The sequence below is a fragment of the Giraffa tippelskirchi genome, chromosome 11 (assembly GCF_054371585.1).
Source record: "Giraffa tippelskirchi isolate mGirTip1 chromosome 11, T2T-mGirTip1v1.2.pri, whole genome shotgun sequence".
NCBI classification, from domain to species: Eukaryota; Metazoa; Chordata; class Mammalia; order Artiodactyla; family Giraffidae; genus Giraffa; species Giraffa tippelskirchi.
Window position 1 is genome coordinate 59,490,914 of NC_137285.1, and position 17,646 is coordinate 59,508,559.

Consider the following 17,646-nt stretch of genomic DNA (forward strand, 5'->3'; position numbering starts at 1 on the left):
AAAATAGTGATGCTTTCCTCAAATGTGATATTTTCTAATACAGCTTTAAAGTCAATTTTAAAATAGAAGTTTTCAAATAGACAAATAAGAATTCACTTTCAATCATCTTTGGAGACTTCAAATGTCAAAAAAATGGTAACACCCTCAAAATTCTCTGTTGAATCAGAAATAACTGCTTATACATGGAGATAGGTTCTCAAGGAAAGCATATTACTAATCAGATATGTATTTTAGATCCTTCCAATCACTTAATTGCTTACTAATTTTGACTACCGTGAGCAATAGAAAATAATATAGTCCCAGGTCTCTGATAGGCAGATATGCAAACAATTATAACTGTTCTAGTCTAGTAATTCTCTAGCCCATAGACAGAGCTATGATTCTTCTCCTCCCTATAAGAAAAGGTCTAGACAAAGCAAACAGATGCCAACTCAAAATGCCAATAAGGGGGTTTCAGTACATTGGTATTACATTTTACCAAGCAACCAAAGGTAGAATATTGTCCTATTATTATTAGATAAAATTCTAAAAGTAGGTGAAGGTTCTAAGGCACAGCTATCTAACTCTGAAGAGTGTAAACTTTTCATCTCACATGCCTACCACTGAAATCCATACAATTTATAAGTATTTCTAATGGCTTAGAGGCAAAAATTAGTAAGCAATGTTAACAATGTTGATTACAAGATTAAAACCACCTATGGTCAGTCTCAGCCTACAGGACGGTTCAAAAGAAGCATGTGTAAAAATTATAACCCTTTATGTCCTGGCTATTTTAAATGGTGCTGCAATGAATACTGGGGATGCATGCGTCTTTTGGAATTATGGTTTTCTTAGGGTATATGCTCTGTAGTGGAGTTGCTGGGTCATATTCAGTTCAGTTCAGTCCAGTTGCTCAGTCATGTCCGACTCTTTGCAACCCCATGAATCGCAGCACACCAGGCCTCCCTGTCCATCACCAACTCCCAGAGTCTACCCAAACCCATGTCCATCGAGTCGATGATGCCATCCAGCCATCTCATCCTCTGTCGTCCCCTTCTCCTCCTGCCCCCAATCCTTCTCAGCACTAGGGTCTTTTCCAAGGAGTCAACTCTTTGCATGAGGTGGCCATATGGTAGCAACCTAAATGTCCATAGACAGATGAATGGATAAAGATGTGATACATATATACAATGGCATATTACTTAGTCATAAAAGGAACAATATTGGGTCATTTATAGAGACCCATGAATGGAACTAGAATTGGTCATACAGAGAAAAGTAAGTCAAAAGAGAAAAACAAATATAATATATTAATGCATAAATGTGTAATCTAGGGAAATGGTACAAATGAACATATTTTCAGGACAGGAATAACACAGAAGTACAGAATGGATAGGTGAACAGAGTAGATGAGGAAGAATAAGTTGGGAAATTAGGACTGATGTATGTACACTGCCATGTATAAAACAGGTAGCTAGTCGGAACGTGCTCTATAGCACAGGGGGTTCAGCATGGTGCTTTGTGGTGACCAAAGGGGGGATGGGATGGGAGAAGCTCAAGAAGGAGGGGATATATGTATACATATAGCTGATTCTCTTTATCATACAGCAGAAACACAATTTTTTAAAAAATATAATCCTCTTCCCCCTCAACAGGAAACATGGAAAAAGTTAAAATCTTTATTTAAAAGTATGGGTTTTTTTTTTTACTTTAAAAAATATTCAAAAGAGAGAATAGTGTGGCACACAGTAAACCATCCTAAGATCTCCTTCTCCCACCTCTCTCCCCAAAGGGCCATCTGTCATAGCAGCCACTGCTCCCCAAAGTTCCCATCTCCTCTCTGGGTGCTCTCCTCCAAAATTTCATCCTGTACCCTTTTCGCCTATCTCTTTGCCACCCCTTTCACTTTCATTCCTTCCCACCAGTCTATGCCATTAAGCAATTACTTATTGAGCCAGGCACAAGGCTCACTGCTAGGGATGCAACATTCAAAAAAGACAGTTACTGCCCTCAAGGAACAACCAGACTGGTACACAGTCCTAATACAAAGTGATGTGGACGAAGATGCAGGTAAGTATGTCACACTGGCGGCGTAGGAGGGACACATCTCACAGTACGGTTTCTAGTTTAGCTTCATCTAACAGTGTTTAAAGAGGGATCTTTACTTGAGATATTTAATCCAGAAACTTTCACTGTAATTCAACAACAGAAAACATTAAAAATTAAATTAAATGTACAAACTGAACATATACATAATTAAATAACCTGTAGAGCTGAAAAATCTTATTTTTAAATGCAATCTGAAATCAATTTTTATAGCTAGTAAGGATTTCATTTTCTCTTCTGTTCAAAATCTATTAGGGTTCATGCAATCATTTGGAACAACTGTAGTAGTATACAACAATTGTTATTAGTCTCCTGAAAAATACGAAGTTAGCTAAATTCAAAACACTAACCTCATTTATGTTCTTATAATGTTGAGTAATGAGAGTTTTTGCTTCTTGAAAAAAATCTTGCTTGGGAATCTCTAATATAGGACCTAAAATAGAAACAGAGAAATGGTTTACTTTTTTTAATGTAGTTAATGTACTTTCTTAACCAAAAACGGCAAAACTATGAAACTGAAATTTGGAAAGTTATGAATCTTACAGGATATTATAAAATGTGAATTATATAAGTGGATGTTATAAGAGAATGCAACAAAAGTTAATGTAATGTTCCTTCAATGTAATATTTTACTTAAATTAGCTTACAATGGTTAGCATGTTAGATTATCCCGAGTCCAGGGAGACCAAAGAAAACACACAGAACTGAAATCTCCTTTAGCTCTGAAAGCTTTTAAATATAGAAGACACAAATGATTTGAATACGAAAATTATTAGTAAGTCTATCCAAATTTCTATACCTGATGACTAATTAATATGACTGTACATGTCTTCAAGAGCATTTACCTTATAACTTGATAACATTATAACTGTAAAATAAAACTCAAAAGTTTAAGTCAATTTAGTAGAAATAGCACTGAAATAAAAAATATATGTACCTACATATCGGTAGCATTATAATGATAACTATTTTCCTAAGATTGTTATTCATTTTACCCAGAGCTATGTATAGAATTCTATAGCATGTACATAAAATACATCATCTTAACTTAATCTTGTCTAAGATTTCCTCCTTATATATTTCCTTTACTGTTAGCTGATTTTGATGTTTATAAGTGTTTCTTGGCTTTCTTCTCTTACCCTGGACACAGCAAAATTTCAATATATTACTTACCAAATCAGCTTTTCAGTCTGGCCAGTAATCTCCCCATTTCTTTAACTATACCTCTTTTAAGCAACCTTAGGATCAACATTTTCTCTCTTCTTTTCACCTACTCAAATTTTAAGCATTTAGAAACTCCATCTTCATGCAGATCAAAACCATAATAAGATACTATCTTAGTCTGTGTGGGCTGGTACAACAAAGTATCAGAGACTGGGTAGCTTGTAAACAACAGAAATGTATTTCTCTCCATTATGGAGGCTGAAAGTCCAAGATCAGGATTGGCAGCATGGTCAGGGAAGGGCCCTCTTCCCGGTCAAAGACATCTACTTTTATCCTTACATGGTGGAAGGGAGTAGGAAGGTCTCCAGGGCCTCTTTTATATAAGCACTCATCATGACCTAACCACCTCCCACCAAATTTCCTTCCTCTAACTAATCAAAACTCCCCTAATACCATCATCACACTGTGCATTAGGATTTCAACATATGAATTTTAGGGGAACACAAATATTGAGACCATAGCAGATACCACCACATGCTCACCAGTATGGCTAAAATTAAAAAGACTGGTAATAGCCAATGTTGATGAGGCAGTGGACCTACTGAAACCTCATGTGTCATCAGTGGAAATACAAAATAGGATAATAGTTTGGAAAAGCTATGGCAATTTCTTATAAAACCTAACATACACCTTCCCTGTGACTAAGCGATCCCACTCCTAGGTATTTTCCAAAGAGAATGAAACATATATTTACAAAAGACTTGTACAAGAATGCTCACAGCAGCTATATTCATAATAGACTCAAATTGGAAACAGCCAGATGGGGATCATCAAGAGAACTGCAGACAAACTGGTATATCATACAATGAAATACTACTAAGCAACAAAAAAGGACCAAACTACTGACATACATCACAACATGAATGAATCTCAAAAACATTATGTTATATAAGCAAAAATATTATGTCAAAAAAGCAAATACTATATGGTTCTATTTAAATAAAGTCTTAGTGGAAATATAGCTAATATATAGGAGAAAAACCAAGAACAGTGATCTTCAAGATTCACTGAGAAGGGACATGAAGGAAATTTCCAGGGAGATGACAATGCTCTATATCTTGATACACAGTAGATTACACAGGTACATTATCATAACTCAGTGAAAATATATTAAGATCTCTGCTTTTCATTGTTGTACATTTTACATTGAAAGAAAACTATTTAGAAATATTGAATTCTGACTAATGCTATGTATGTTGCTTGATGGATAAATATGTGATAAATCAAATAACGGAAAATATGAATGGTGAGTACTGGGCTGTAGGCCTATGGGTATTGATTTAAAACTCTCTCAAGCTTGCTATATGTTTGAAAATTTCATAATGAAACATTGGAGTAAACTCTTTATTCCTTCACAGAATTTCCCCTTGTTTTTCACCATGTATACCTGTGGGCCACTGGCCACTGTTACTTTGGGGCAGTGGTATCCTGAGGGAGACCCAAGCAGTGAATGGGAGGAACGGCTAGACTCTTAACCCCCTTAAACAGTGCTGGGTTAGGAGAGAAAGCATCTACTAAGATGTCCCATCATTGGGATGAGGCTGTCACTCTGCAGTTATTCCATAAAGGGCATCTCCCCTTGCTCCCTATCTTCTGCTCCTTCTTCTCTTACCCATGGAAAGTAGGTAAAGTCATCACCAAATTTGAATCTCCCTGTGCTCCCACATTTGCCACTGTATCTGCTCACATTCAGGGCTGCCTACATATTTCTAAGGACAATGATTGATGGATTTGTTTCTTCTTTGCAAAAGTAGTTGTCAAGACTTCATGCACACACTTGTGAAGAAGTGGACATATTCTTTGAATAGATTGGAACACAAAGTCACATGTAAATCACAAAATGGTTCATATAAATGTTACCATTCAAAGTCATAGGACACACTGTCCTCACATAGAAGAGATAAGAGTTAAGGAATTAAAATTGTCTCTTACACCAAGTTTCAAATGAAATCTATTTTGAAGGGGCTTCTAACCAGACCACTTAGTTCCCAGTGCAAAGGCAGTGATCTGTTCCAAGGTGTGAATCCACAAACTGTCCTCTTTTTTTCCACCTCTCAAGTCAACCTTTCCTCCTTTAATATCCTTCCTCTAACTAATCAAAACTTCCCTACAACTACTTATAACTACAATATTGTCATGCGTCATACATGACAAACAATATTCATTTATTAATATGTAAAATGATTAGGTCATTAGCTTTTGATGAAAATGTTTATTCATAAAAGCCATTGCATTTTCATTCCACATAAGACCTTAGAGATGATCTCATCTTCATTTTCAGGGAAAGCTCTGAGACACAGGGAGGCCAAACGCCTTCTAAAGTCAGTCATGCTGGGAGCCCACAAAGTGCTGGTCTCCAGAACTGCTTGCTGTTTTTTGGTTTTGGGTTTTGTTTTTTTTAACACATCTGCTACTTTTACTAATTATCACACAGTCCTTGTGAGTTCTGGAGACTCCATTGAGGTATGGCTGGTCACCCTAGTGGAGTACTCACATTTCATTGACATTTTCTGCTAAAACTTAGTATATTCAGTTCAGTTCAGTCACTCAGTCATGTCCGACTCTTTGCGACCCCATGAATCGCAGCACACCAGGCCTCTCTGTTCATCACCAACTCCCAGAGTCTACCCAAACCCATGTCCATCGAGTCGGTGATGCCATCCAACCATCTCATCCTCTGTCGTCCCCTTCTCCTCCTGCCCCTAATCCTACCCAGCATTAGGGTCTTTTCCAATGAGTCAAATCTTCGCATGAGGTGGCCAAAGTATTGGAGTTTCAGCTTCAACATCAGTCCTTCCAATGAACACCCAGGATTGATCTCCTTTAGGATGGATTGATTGGATCTCCTTGCAGTCCAAGGGACTCTCAAGAGTCTTCTCCAACACCACAGTTCAAAAGCATTAATTCTGAAGCACTCAGCTTTCTTCACCATCTAACTCTCACATCCATACATGACCACTGGAAAAACCATAGCCTTGACTAGACGGACTTTTGTTGGCAAAGTAATGTCTCTGCTTTTAAATATGCTGTCTAGGTTGGCCATAACCTTCCTTCCAAGGAGTAAGCGTCTTTTAATTTCATGGCTGCAATCACCATCAGCAGTGATTGTGGAGCCCAAAAAAGTAAAGTCAGCCACTGTTTCCACTGTTTCCCCATCTATTTCCCATGAAGTGATGGGACCAGATGCCATGATCTTAGTTTTCTGAACGTTGAGCTTTAAGCCAACTTTTTCACTCTCCTCTTTCACCTTCATCAAGAGGCTCTTTAGTTCTTCTTCACTTTCTGCCATAAGGGTGGTGTCATCCGCATATCTGAGGTTATTGATATTTCTCCTGGCAATCTTGATTCCAGCTTGTGTTTCTTCCAGCCCAGCATTTCTCATGATGTACTCTGCATATAAGTTAAATAAGCAGGGTGACAATATACAGCCTTGCCGTACTTCTTTTCCTATTTGGAACCAGTCTGTTGTTCCATGTCCAGTTCTAACTGTTGCTTCCTGACCTGCATACACGTTCTCAAGAGACAGGTCAGATGGTCTGGTATTCCCATCTCTTTCAGAATTTTCCACAGTTTATTGTGATCCACATGTCAAAGGCTTTGGCATAGTCAATAAAGCAGAAATAGATGTTTTTCTGGAACTCTCTTGCTTTTTCAATGATCCAGCGGATGTTGGCAATTTGATCTCTGGTTCCTCTGCCTTTTCTAAAACCAGCTTGAACATCTGGAAGTTCACGGTTCATGTATTGCTGAAGCCTGGCTTGGAGAATTTTGAGCATTACTTTACTAGCATGTGAGATGAGTGCAATTGTGCGGTAGTTTGAGCATTCTTTGGCATTGCCTTTCTTTGGGATTGGAACGAAAACTGACCTTTTCCAGTCCTGTGGCCACTGCTGAGTTTTCCAAATTTGCTGGCATATTGAGTGCAGCACTTTCACAGCATCATCTTTCAGGATTTGAAACAGCTCAACTGGAATTCCATCACCTCCACTAGTTTTGTTCATAGTAATGCTTTCTAAGGCCCTCTTGACTTCACATTCCAGGATGTCTGGCTCTAGGTGAGTGATCACACCATAGTGATTATCTGGGACTTGAAGATCTTTTTTGTAGTTCTTCTGTGTATTCTTGCCACCTCTTCTTAATATCTTCTGCTTCTGTTAGGTCCATACCATTTCTGTCCTTTATCGAGCCTATCTTTGCATGAAGCGTTCCTTTGGTATCTCTAATTTTCTTGAAGAGATCTCTAGTCTTTCCCAATCTGTTGTTTTCCTCTATTTCTTTGCATTGATCGCTGAGGAAGGCTTTCTTATCCCTCCTTGCTATTCTTTGGAACTCCGCATTCAGATGGGAATATCTTTCCTTTTCTCCTTTGCTTTTCACTTTTCTTCTTTTCCCAACTATCTATAAGGCCTCCTCAGACAGCCATTTTGCTTTTTTGCATTTCTTTTCCGTGGGGATGGTCTTGACTCCTGTCTCCTGTACAATGTCACGAACCTCTGTCCATAGTTCATCAGGCACTCTGTCTATCAGATCTAGTCCCTTAAATCTATTTGTCACTTCTACTGTATACTCATAAGGGATTTGATCTAGGTCATACCTGAATGGACTAGTGGCTTTCCCTACTTTCTTCAATTTAAGTCTGAATTTGGCAATAAGCAGTTCATGATCTGAGCCACAGTCTGCTCCCGGTCTTGTTTTTTGCTGACTATATAGAGCTTCTCCATCTTTGGCTGCAAAGAATATAATCAATCTGATTTCAGTGTTGACCATCTGGTGATGTCCACGTGTAGAGTCTTCTCTTGTGTTGTTGGAATAGGGTGTTTGCTAGGACCAGTGCATTCTCTTGGCAAAACTCTATTAGCCTTTGCCCTGCTTCATTCTGTACTCCAAGACCAAATTTGCCTGTTACACCAGGTGTTTCTTGACTTCCTACTTTTGCATCCCAGTCCCCTATAATAAAAAGGACATCTTTTTTGGGTGTTAGTTCTAGAAGGTCTTGTAGGTCTTCATAGAACCATTCAACTTCACCTTCTTCGGCATTACTGGTTGGGGCATAGACTTGGATTACTGTAGTATTGAATGGTTTGCCTTGGAAACGAACACAGATCATTCTATCGTTTTTGAGATTGCATCCAAGTACTGCCTTTCGGACTCTTTTGTTGACCATGATGGCTACTTCATTTCTTCTAAGGGATTCCTGCCCACAGTAGTAGATAGAATGGTCATCTGAGTTAAATTCACCCATTCCAGTCCATCTTAGTTTGCTGATTCTTAGAATGTCAACGTTCACTCTTGCCATCTCCTGTTTGACCACTTCCAGTTTGCCTTGATTCATGGCCCTAACATTCCAGGTTCCTATGCAATATTGCTCTTTACAGCATCAGACTTTGCGTCTATCACCAGTCACATCCACAGCTGGGTATCGTTTTTGCTTTGGCTCCATCCCATCATTCTTTCTGGAGTTACTTCTCCACTGATCTCTAGTAGCATATTGGGCACTTACTGACCTGGGGAGTCATCTTTCAGTGTCCTATCTTTTTGCCTTTTCATACTGTTCATGGGGTTCTCAAGGCAAGAATACTGAAGTGGTTTGCCATGCCCTTCTCCAGTGGACCACATTCTGTCAGACCCCTCCACCATGACCCATCCGTCTTGGGTGGCCCCACATGGCATGGCTTAGTTTTGTTGAGATAGACAAGGCTGTGGTATATACATCCACCCAAAATTGATATGTTGAAACTTAATGCCCAGTGTGATAGTATTAGGAGGTGGGCCTTTGGATAAGTGATTAGATCATGAGAGTGGAGCCTCATGACTGAGATTAGTGCCCTTATAAAAGAGACTCAGAGAGCTAGATAGCCCCCTTCCACCACATGAGCGTTATGGTGAGAAGACATCCATTAATGAGGAGGCAGGCCTTCACCAAACCTCAGATCTGCTGATGCCATGATCTTGGACTTCCCACCCTCCAGAACCATGAGAAATAAATTTTTATTATTTATAAATCACCCACATTATGATATTTTGTTATGGCATTCTGAAGAGATTAAGACACTTTCATTTCAAGCCAGCAATCATTTTGCTCCTCTTGTAATGTGCTGAGAGAGCCAGTCTGTTTTCCCGTTCATGACTAACATTTAGCCTTCGACAGCGGAGCTTAAATTCCCAAGGCAGCATTTTCTTCCTCGCTGGGCTCCTCGTTGACCTGTGTGTTCAGTATTCACCATCAGAACAAGGCCTGGATTTTCCTAAAGGGGCAGAGGAGGGCAGCCACCACCACATGAGAAAGACTTCACACAGCCCTAGAGATGGTCCCACCGAAGATATGGGCACCTTGACTCCAAATGAGCAGCCCTGGGCCCGCACTGTCATCTAAGGTCCTGAGGCAGCTGTTATGATCTTCTCACATTACTAAAAAGTAGCCTTTGAACCAAAGAATTAAATGTTGAAGGCATCACAAGACAAGTCATATCTCAAAGCCTCAGAAAAGGCAAAGATAGTGTGTTCTTTATTTTTATAATATCCAAGGATAAGTATATGTTCAACAAATGAATCTAAAATTGCAAGAAATTAAACAACTTTGATGTTAAGAATTCATCCAGTTAATAATCTTTGAGGCCTTTATTTCTTTGTTCACAGTAGGATAAGTATGTAAGCATGCAGCTTTTATACGTTCAAGTACGCATTATAACTTCAGTTATTAAAAGGGAGCTGTCAAGGTCTCCTCCCTCTCTGTTAGAAAAAAAGTCTGTCATTAAAGCTCTATTTGCAAATACATATCCACAGCATATAAAATGATTTTTAAGAGCTCTCATTCCTGAGCTGTACTATTTTTCTCTGAATTTCAATTTGTTCATGAACTATATTTTATTGTCCTTAAACCTTTGTTTTCTCATTTATAAAATAGAGATAATAATAATAATACATATTGCAAAGAATTATTTTGAAGATTACATTGGACTGGGTTACAAAGCATTTAGCACAAGGCCTGACACATAATAAACTTTCAAATGTGACCAATTATTATTACTGTAGTTATAGTTGTATCATTTACTATCAATGGGCTAAATTTTACCCAACAGTGTTTATATAATTAATTTCATTAATTAATCCTCATTATTTCAATAGCACAAAGATAAATTTCAACTTTCTAAATTAGTTTGAAAAAATCTGGTTTTATTATATTTCTTTTTATCCAAAAATAATTCATGAATAGGTTTGCAAATAATGAAATCTCTTCATACTTTGGTTTCAAGTTACTAAATCCCCAAAATGCAATAAAAAGCCATTATAAGTAATAATAAATATTTTATGATAAAGTTCATGAAGAGGTTGAAATAGTCATATTAAACTGATCTAAAACATGAGTGTAAATATTAACATCACCATAAAAAAAGAAAATGAATCTCTAATGCCAAGTGATTTCACTAGCCTCAAATATTTTCTTACACTTATTTTATATTTTTTTAAACTCACTTTTCATATATCACCAGTTTAATGCTATTGTGATTAATAGTTCATAGAACTTCTGATTTCTCTCACTGCTTTATAGAATCTGTATAGTTGCTCTAGTTAATCTCTGAAGTGAAGACAAAGGAAGAAGATCTAATTAGGAAACTATGACAGGGAATGTGCCACTGGCCATCTCTTGATTGTAATCATTAAGCAAGTCTTTCCTGCATCCAAAAAGACCTGGGGACTAACAAACGTGTTTCTTATAATCATAACAAAATAACTGCCCTTAATCACAGGATTCCCATTTTTTTCTACAAACAGGCTGCATTCTTCAGAGACTTCACAACAGTTTACTTAAGAAGGTTGCCTGCACAAAGATGTATGGCCATATGGCTAAGGCCCCCCGTGCTTATGTAGTCAGAGTCAGTGTCTGAACGCCTGTGCTTGATTTCACAGGTGTTAAAAAAGCAAGAAGGAAGCAAAGAAAGAAGGGTGAGTGCCAAAGAATTGATGCTTTCTAACTGTGGTGCTGGTGAAGACTCTTGAGAATCTTTCAAGGGACAGCAAGGAGATCAAACCAGTCAATCCTAAAGGGAATCAACCTTGAATATTCATTGGAAGGAATGGTGCTGAAGCTCCAATACTTTGACCACCTGAGGCAAAGAGCTGACTCATTGGAAAAGACCCTGATGCTGGGAAAGACTGAGGGCAGGAGAAGAAGAGGGTGACAGAAGATGAGATGGTTGGATGGCATCACCGACTGAAAAGACATGAGTTTGAGCAAACTCTGGGAGGTGATGAAGGACAGGGAAGCCTGGCATGCTGTAGCCCATGGGGTTGCAAAGACTCAGACACAACTTAGCGACTGAACAAAAACAAAAAAGCACTAACTCACATTCAATGATGGAGAAGGAAATGGCAACCCACTCCAGTATTCTTGCCTGGAGAACCCATGGAGAGAGGAGCCTGGAGGGCTACAGTCTATAGGGTCCCAAAGAGTTTGACATGACTGAAGCAACTTAGCATGCATATTCAATGAGACTCAGTTCAGTATATATTTTCTAAGCATCTACTAAATCCTAGGTGCTGTGTTGGTGCTAAACGCATTGAAATAAATAAGACAACTTAGTATCCCAGCCTTCCAGGGGCTTAGAGCCTAACACCAGAAAAAAATTGAAAATGAGTATCATGACATTTAGTATCATACTGTCACAGAGGCCAACATACCTCACTAACACCTGCTATTGCCAGTTCACTCAAGTATGAATTTTCCTTTAAAGATATAAGGCTTTTCACATTGTATTATTAGAGGTAAGATTTAAAACAGGAAATATCCCAAGAGAAATAACATAATGAATCAAATCCAGACTCAAGCAGCAGTTTTAAAGTTGTGCTTCACCAACTTCACTGCCTTGGGGGTTCCTCTTTACTCAGAGCAGCTTAGACTTTATCTCTTTTACATATCTGAGCTCTTCCTAAGTTTTATTTTGCAGGAATAAATTCCTTGGCTAAAAATAACAAACACACAGCAAACAATTACAAAACAAACAAAGGGTTGGGGGACCAGAGAAATTTAGGAGGAGAGGGAGAGGGAAGCTAGAGCTAACAGCCTTTAACTAGCGCTTGTGCAGAGCTGTAGAAACTAGAAAGTGAAGAAATGCCCTGAGAGACACCGCCAACAAAATAGTTCACATTCAATTCCATGACTTTTAAGTGAAGAAAACAAAATTTATTTCTAATTTCTTTTGAGAAAGAATCTTAAAACCAAGCAAAATCTAAATTTCAAGTGGCATATGGCTTTTCATCACGTAAGATCTACATTCAACAATTTTTTCCACAACCCATACTGCATTAAGACTCAACTTTTCAATTTTAACTTAAAGGCATTCTGTTGTCTCTTATAGATACAAGTTACTCACTTTTCCAATTATATTGTCCTTAAGCAAAGTGTCTCATTCTCTTTGCAACAATAAATGATTAATAACTTTCTTATGTACCTCAGGGAGACTTTACAATTTACCCCTCCCCCCCAAAAAAACCACTACAGTAGTATTTCTCAGACTGGGGTTAGGTTGCTAAGAAGATGTAGGGGAATTCCAAGCTCATAGAAACAAGACTTCAAATCTAATTTAAGAAATTACGGGCATGACCCAAAGACAAAATGAAGCTCAAGAACATTCCTCCTCCACTTCCTGGATCGTCCTCCCTTTCTGCCCTTTCCATCTTGAAAAATGTTCTGTATTATCCAAATAGGAAGAAAGTTAAAGTGATTCACACTGATTTGTAACCCTGGACAGATGTCAGCTGGCCCGTATCATAGACTGCCTGGGGTCACAGGAGCCAAGTGAAGGTAACAGAACAGAAAATCTTAATCATCCCGGCTCTATGTTCAGCACCAAACATTTCTCAATCAGGCCACGTAAGTCTAAACTTAAGATTACTTGAAATGTTGCCAAGTCCGGTGGTGGTTTAGTGGCTAAGTGTCTGACTCTTGAGACTCCATGGACTGTAGCCCACCAGGCTCCTCTGTCCATTGGAATTTTAGGTAAGAATACTGGAATTGGTTGGCATTTCCTTCTCCAGGGATCTTCCCGACCCAGGTATCAAACCCAGGTCTCCTGCACTGCAAGTAGATTCTTTACCAACTGAGCTACCAGGGAAGCCAAATCTAGAGCAGCTCTAAATGAAGTATATTGTGTACCCCATTTCTAATTTAAAATTTTCTAGTAGTCACATTTTCAAAAGTGAAGAGAGATGAAATTAATTTTAATAACATAATAACTGTTATAGGATATTTTAAATAAAACATATACAAACATTATCATTTCAACATTAATCAATATTAAAAATTAACACAATATTTTACATTCTTTTTCTTGTTCTGTCTTTAGAACCCTGTAAATATGTTTCACTTACATACATCTCAATTCAGATGCCAAATTTACATCAGAAATATTTTATCTCTATTTATAAAATGTCCACTTAAAAAAATAGACTCACACGCCCAAGTTGTTCCAAACGTGCTTAAACGTGTTCCAATAACTGAATTATCAGGTTTTATATTGAAAGCAAAATGAATTAAAATTAAATATTCAGTTCCTTACTTTCCCTAGCCACATTTCAAGCAGTAAATAGCCATACATGACTACTGAAGACCACATCAGACAGTATATTCAGTTAAGAGTTGCTCTGCATCTCTCAGAAGTTGGTTATATTTATATAAAGGGAATGAGATGGATTCTTACAGGTTTGCCAATAAAGTTAGCACTCTGAGAGTTCATAACTAATCAAGTTGCTATGCACCGGATGCTGAGTTGTTAGGTAAGTACTGATACTCACTTCCCGCTTTGTTGGGTGCAGCCTCTGCAGCCATGGTGGGCAGCTAGGGGGACCTTCTCTTTTGAAGGTGAGCCTCCAATCCCTAAACACAATGACATCAAGTAACTCAGTGATGATGAATACTTATTTTTAGCTATTTCTTGTATTCATTCATGAACAGGATGAATGAATAAATTTTTTAACACATCACTTCTCTACTCAATACCTTCCCTTCCCAAAGACAATAGTAAAACATCTAGCATTGGGTAGGGCTCTGGATTTTATCAAGTGCTTGTATACATATTTCCTCACTGGTTCCAAGCAACCTCAGAAGAACTCTTGCCCCACTTTCAGCAGAGGTGGCAACTGGAGCTCAGAGAAGTGAAATACCTTGTCAGTGAAAAGTTACTCAGTGGTAGGTATAGAACTCAAAGTCAGATCTTTGGGCCCAAGTTCTTATGCAGCCCCATCTGATTTCTCACAATTTTCCAACTAATATCAAGATAATACTGGGCACATACCTTACACATTCTCGCCTTGAGCTTACACACTTGAGCTGAGGTTTATGCTAGTTTTCCACTCAAAATGTCCTGTTCTCACATCTATGTTTATTTATAGTCTATCCATTCTTAAAGCATAGATTTAAATCCTATCTCCAGCCTCTAACTATCTGTTCCTCCCTTAAACTCGGTAGTTATGTTGTCCATGCCTCTCACTTGAAATGTATCATAGGCTTCTGTGTAAGGAGCTAAAAAGTCAGAGCAATAGATATAAATGAAGTCCATAAATAGATATAAACTAGACTCCTACTGCCTTGCACCAAACTATACTTTATGCCAAAGTTACTCAACCCAAAGTGACAATTGCCTGGAAAGAGGGTAGTGTTGTTGTTTGGTCGGTCATTCGGGTCTGACTCTTTGCAACACCACAGACTGTAGCCCACCAGTCTCCTCTGTCCTGGGATTTCCTAGGCAAGAACACTGAAGTCAGTTGTCATTTACTTCTCCAGGGGATCTTCGCGACCCAAGAATGGAACCCATGTCTCCTGCACTGGCAAGTGGACTCTTTACCACTGAGCCACAGAGTGGGGCCTAGGCATCTATATTTTTTAACATTTCCCAAAAGGTTGAAATGTTCAGTTGGAGGAGTGAACCCTTGCCTTGTTCCTTGAACTTCATGGTTGCAAGCTCAGTGCATCACATTCTGGATGCTCAATAAAGGGCTGATTAATGGGGTGACTGAACTGAGCTATTCTTCCTACATTTGAAATTGTCCTTTCCTTCCAAAGGATTTCCCTGGTGGCTCAGATGGTAAAGAATCTGCCTACAATGCAGGAGAGCCGGGTTCAATCCCTGGATGGGGAAGATCGCCTGGAGAAGGAAATGGCAACCCACTCCAGTATTCCTGTCTGCAAAATCCCATGGACAGAGGAGTCTGGTGGGCTACAGTCCATGAGGTCACAAAGAGTGGGACACAACTGAGCCACTAACACTGTCACTTCACTTCCAGAGGATTATCCAAGATGCATCACCGTTGCCCCACAGCCAGAAAGTCAGTTCCACCAATGCACACTACTTTGTGCTCACATGACTTTATAATTAGAGTAGGAATATTAAAATAGGAAACATTACTAGAAAATAAAAACAGGAATCGTAAATGCTTTATGTAACTCCATGGAGATGCTTGTCGCAAAACTCTAAGTGTAATTGCTCAGGTAGCTGACTAGACCATCAAACTGCAGTGAAATATTCAAAATTTGTTAAATAATAGGGGGGTTATTTGAGTAAATATGTCAACCAGCTTTACCATATGGTAGTCATGACTCTGTAGTCACACGCTCTTAGATAAAAGGAGACAACACTTTTCCTTTGGCTTCTACCCAGAGGGGAAAAACTACCGGAGTTACAGTTTTAAAATGACAAATCTGCCTGAAGCTGAATTCCAGAAAAATAAACGACCCTAATCAAAAAATGGGCCAAAGAACTAAACAGACATTTCTCCAAAGAAGACATACAGATGGCTAACAAACACATGAAAAGATGCTCAACATCACTCATTATTAGAGAAATGCAAATCAAAACCACAATGAGGTACCATTTCAAACCAGTCAGAATGGCCGCTATCCAAAAGTCTACAAGCAATAAATGCTGGAGAGGGTGTGGAGAAAAGGGAACCCTCTTACACTGTTGGTGGGAATGCAAACTAGTACAGCCACTATGGAGAACAGTGTGGAGATTCCTTAAAAAACTGGGAATAGAACTGCCATATGACCCAGCAATCCCACTGCTGGGCATACACACCGAGGAAACCAGAATTGAAAGAGATGCGTGTACCCCAATGTTCATCGCAGCACTGTTTACAATAGCCAGGACATGGAAGCAACCTAGATGTCCATCAGCAGACGAATGGATAAGGAAGCTGTGGTACATATACACAATGGAATATTACTCAGCCATTAAAAAAAATACATTTGAATCGGTTCTATTGAGATGGATGAAACTGGAGCCCATTATACAGAGTGAAGTAAGCCAGAAAGAAAAACACCAATACAGTATACTAATGTATATATATGGAATTTGAAAGATGGTAATGATAACCCTATATGCGAGACAGAATAAGAGACACAGATGCATAGAACAGTCTTATGGACTCTGAGGGAGGAGGTGAGGGTGGGACGTTCTGGGACAACAGCATTGAAACATGTATATTATCATATGTGAAACAGAACACCATTCCAGGTCCGATGCATGAGACAAATGCTCAGGGCTGGGGCAATGGGATGACCCAGAGGGATGGGATGGGAAAGGAGGTGGGAGGGGGGTTCAGGATGGGGAACACATGTAAACCCATGGCTGATTCATGTCAATGTATGGCAAAAACTACTACAATATTGTAAAGTAATTAGCCCCCAACTAAAATAAATAAATTTATTAAAAATCAAAATAATAAAATAAAAATAAAAAGCATAATGAAAAAAAAAGGAAAAAAAATGACAAATCTGGAACATCCAAAAATGATTAATTCTCAAATATTCAGCTTTATATCATGGGCAAAAGCAAAGAATATGTACCTCATTTGCCCAGTTCTACAAATGACTGGGTTAAATTAAAATACTGCACTTCACTTAGCAATAATCAGAACTCATCCTCTGCTCTGGCTTAAGTACTGCCTTCTCTGCATCTAAATATAAGTTGAAAATAAAGGTGTTTCGCACTCCGTCACTTTCTTGTTTTAATCTCCATAAGAATGGACTCTTCTCCGAGGCAGCTGGCTCCTCCACCTTAATTCAGTGTGCCAGCAGTGTCAGCCTGCATTAAATTGGCTGGCAAGCAAGACATCCCACTGTCCTCTTAATGCAGAAAACTAGCCAAGCATCCTAAGGGGTGCTGGCATGGTAATGCCCCCTCAAGAAAAGGTGATGGGGGATGACTCTGAGACAGGAGCTGGGGGCAGAAGAAGGCCCTGGAGGATGGAACTGCTTAAAGATAAGCACACTGACACAGAATATCAGCAGAGAGGTCCCTCTCCACTGCAAGTCCCCAGCAGACAGTTATGAGATGCTGAGTC

The 17,646-nt window shown here is 38.8% G+C and overlaps 1 protein-coding gene across 31 annotated transcripts in view; it reads right to left on the minus strand.

Moving 5' to 3' along the window:
- IQCM (IQ motif containing M) overlaps positions 1-17,646 on the minus strand; it is a 589,121-nt gene that overhangs the window by 472,483 nt on the left and 98,992 nt on the right. For 21 of the 31 annotated variants that reach the window (XR_014069346.1, XR_014069348.1, XR_014069349.1 and 18 more), the window contains 2 exons: positions 14,101-14,182; positions 2,436-2,518 (listed from right to left, as the gene is read on the minus strand). Coding sequence is in view for 17 of the 31 variants with exons in the window: in XM_081544028.1 (XP_081400154.1) it covers positions 2,436-2,518; positions 14,101-14,134 (117 nt within the window). In the remaining 14 variants the exon portion in view is untranslated. The remainder of the gene's footprint in view (positions 1-2,435; positions 2,519-14,100; positions 14,183-17,646) is intronic. The other 10 variants (XR_014069351.1, XM_081544038.1, XM_081544040.1 and 7 more) reach the window with 1 other exon arrangement.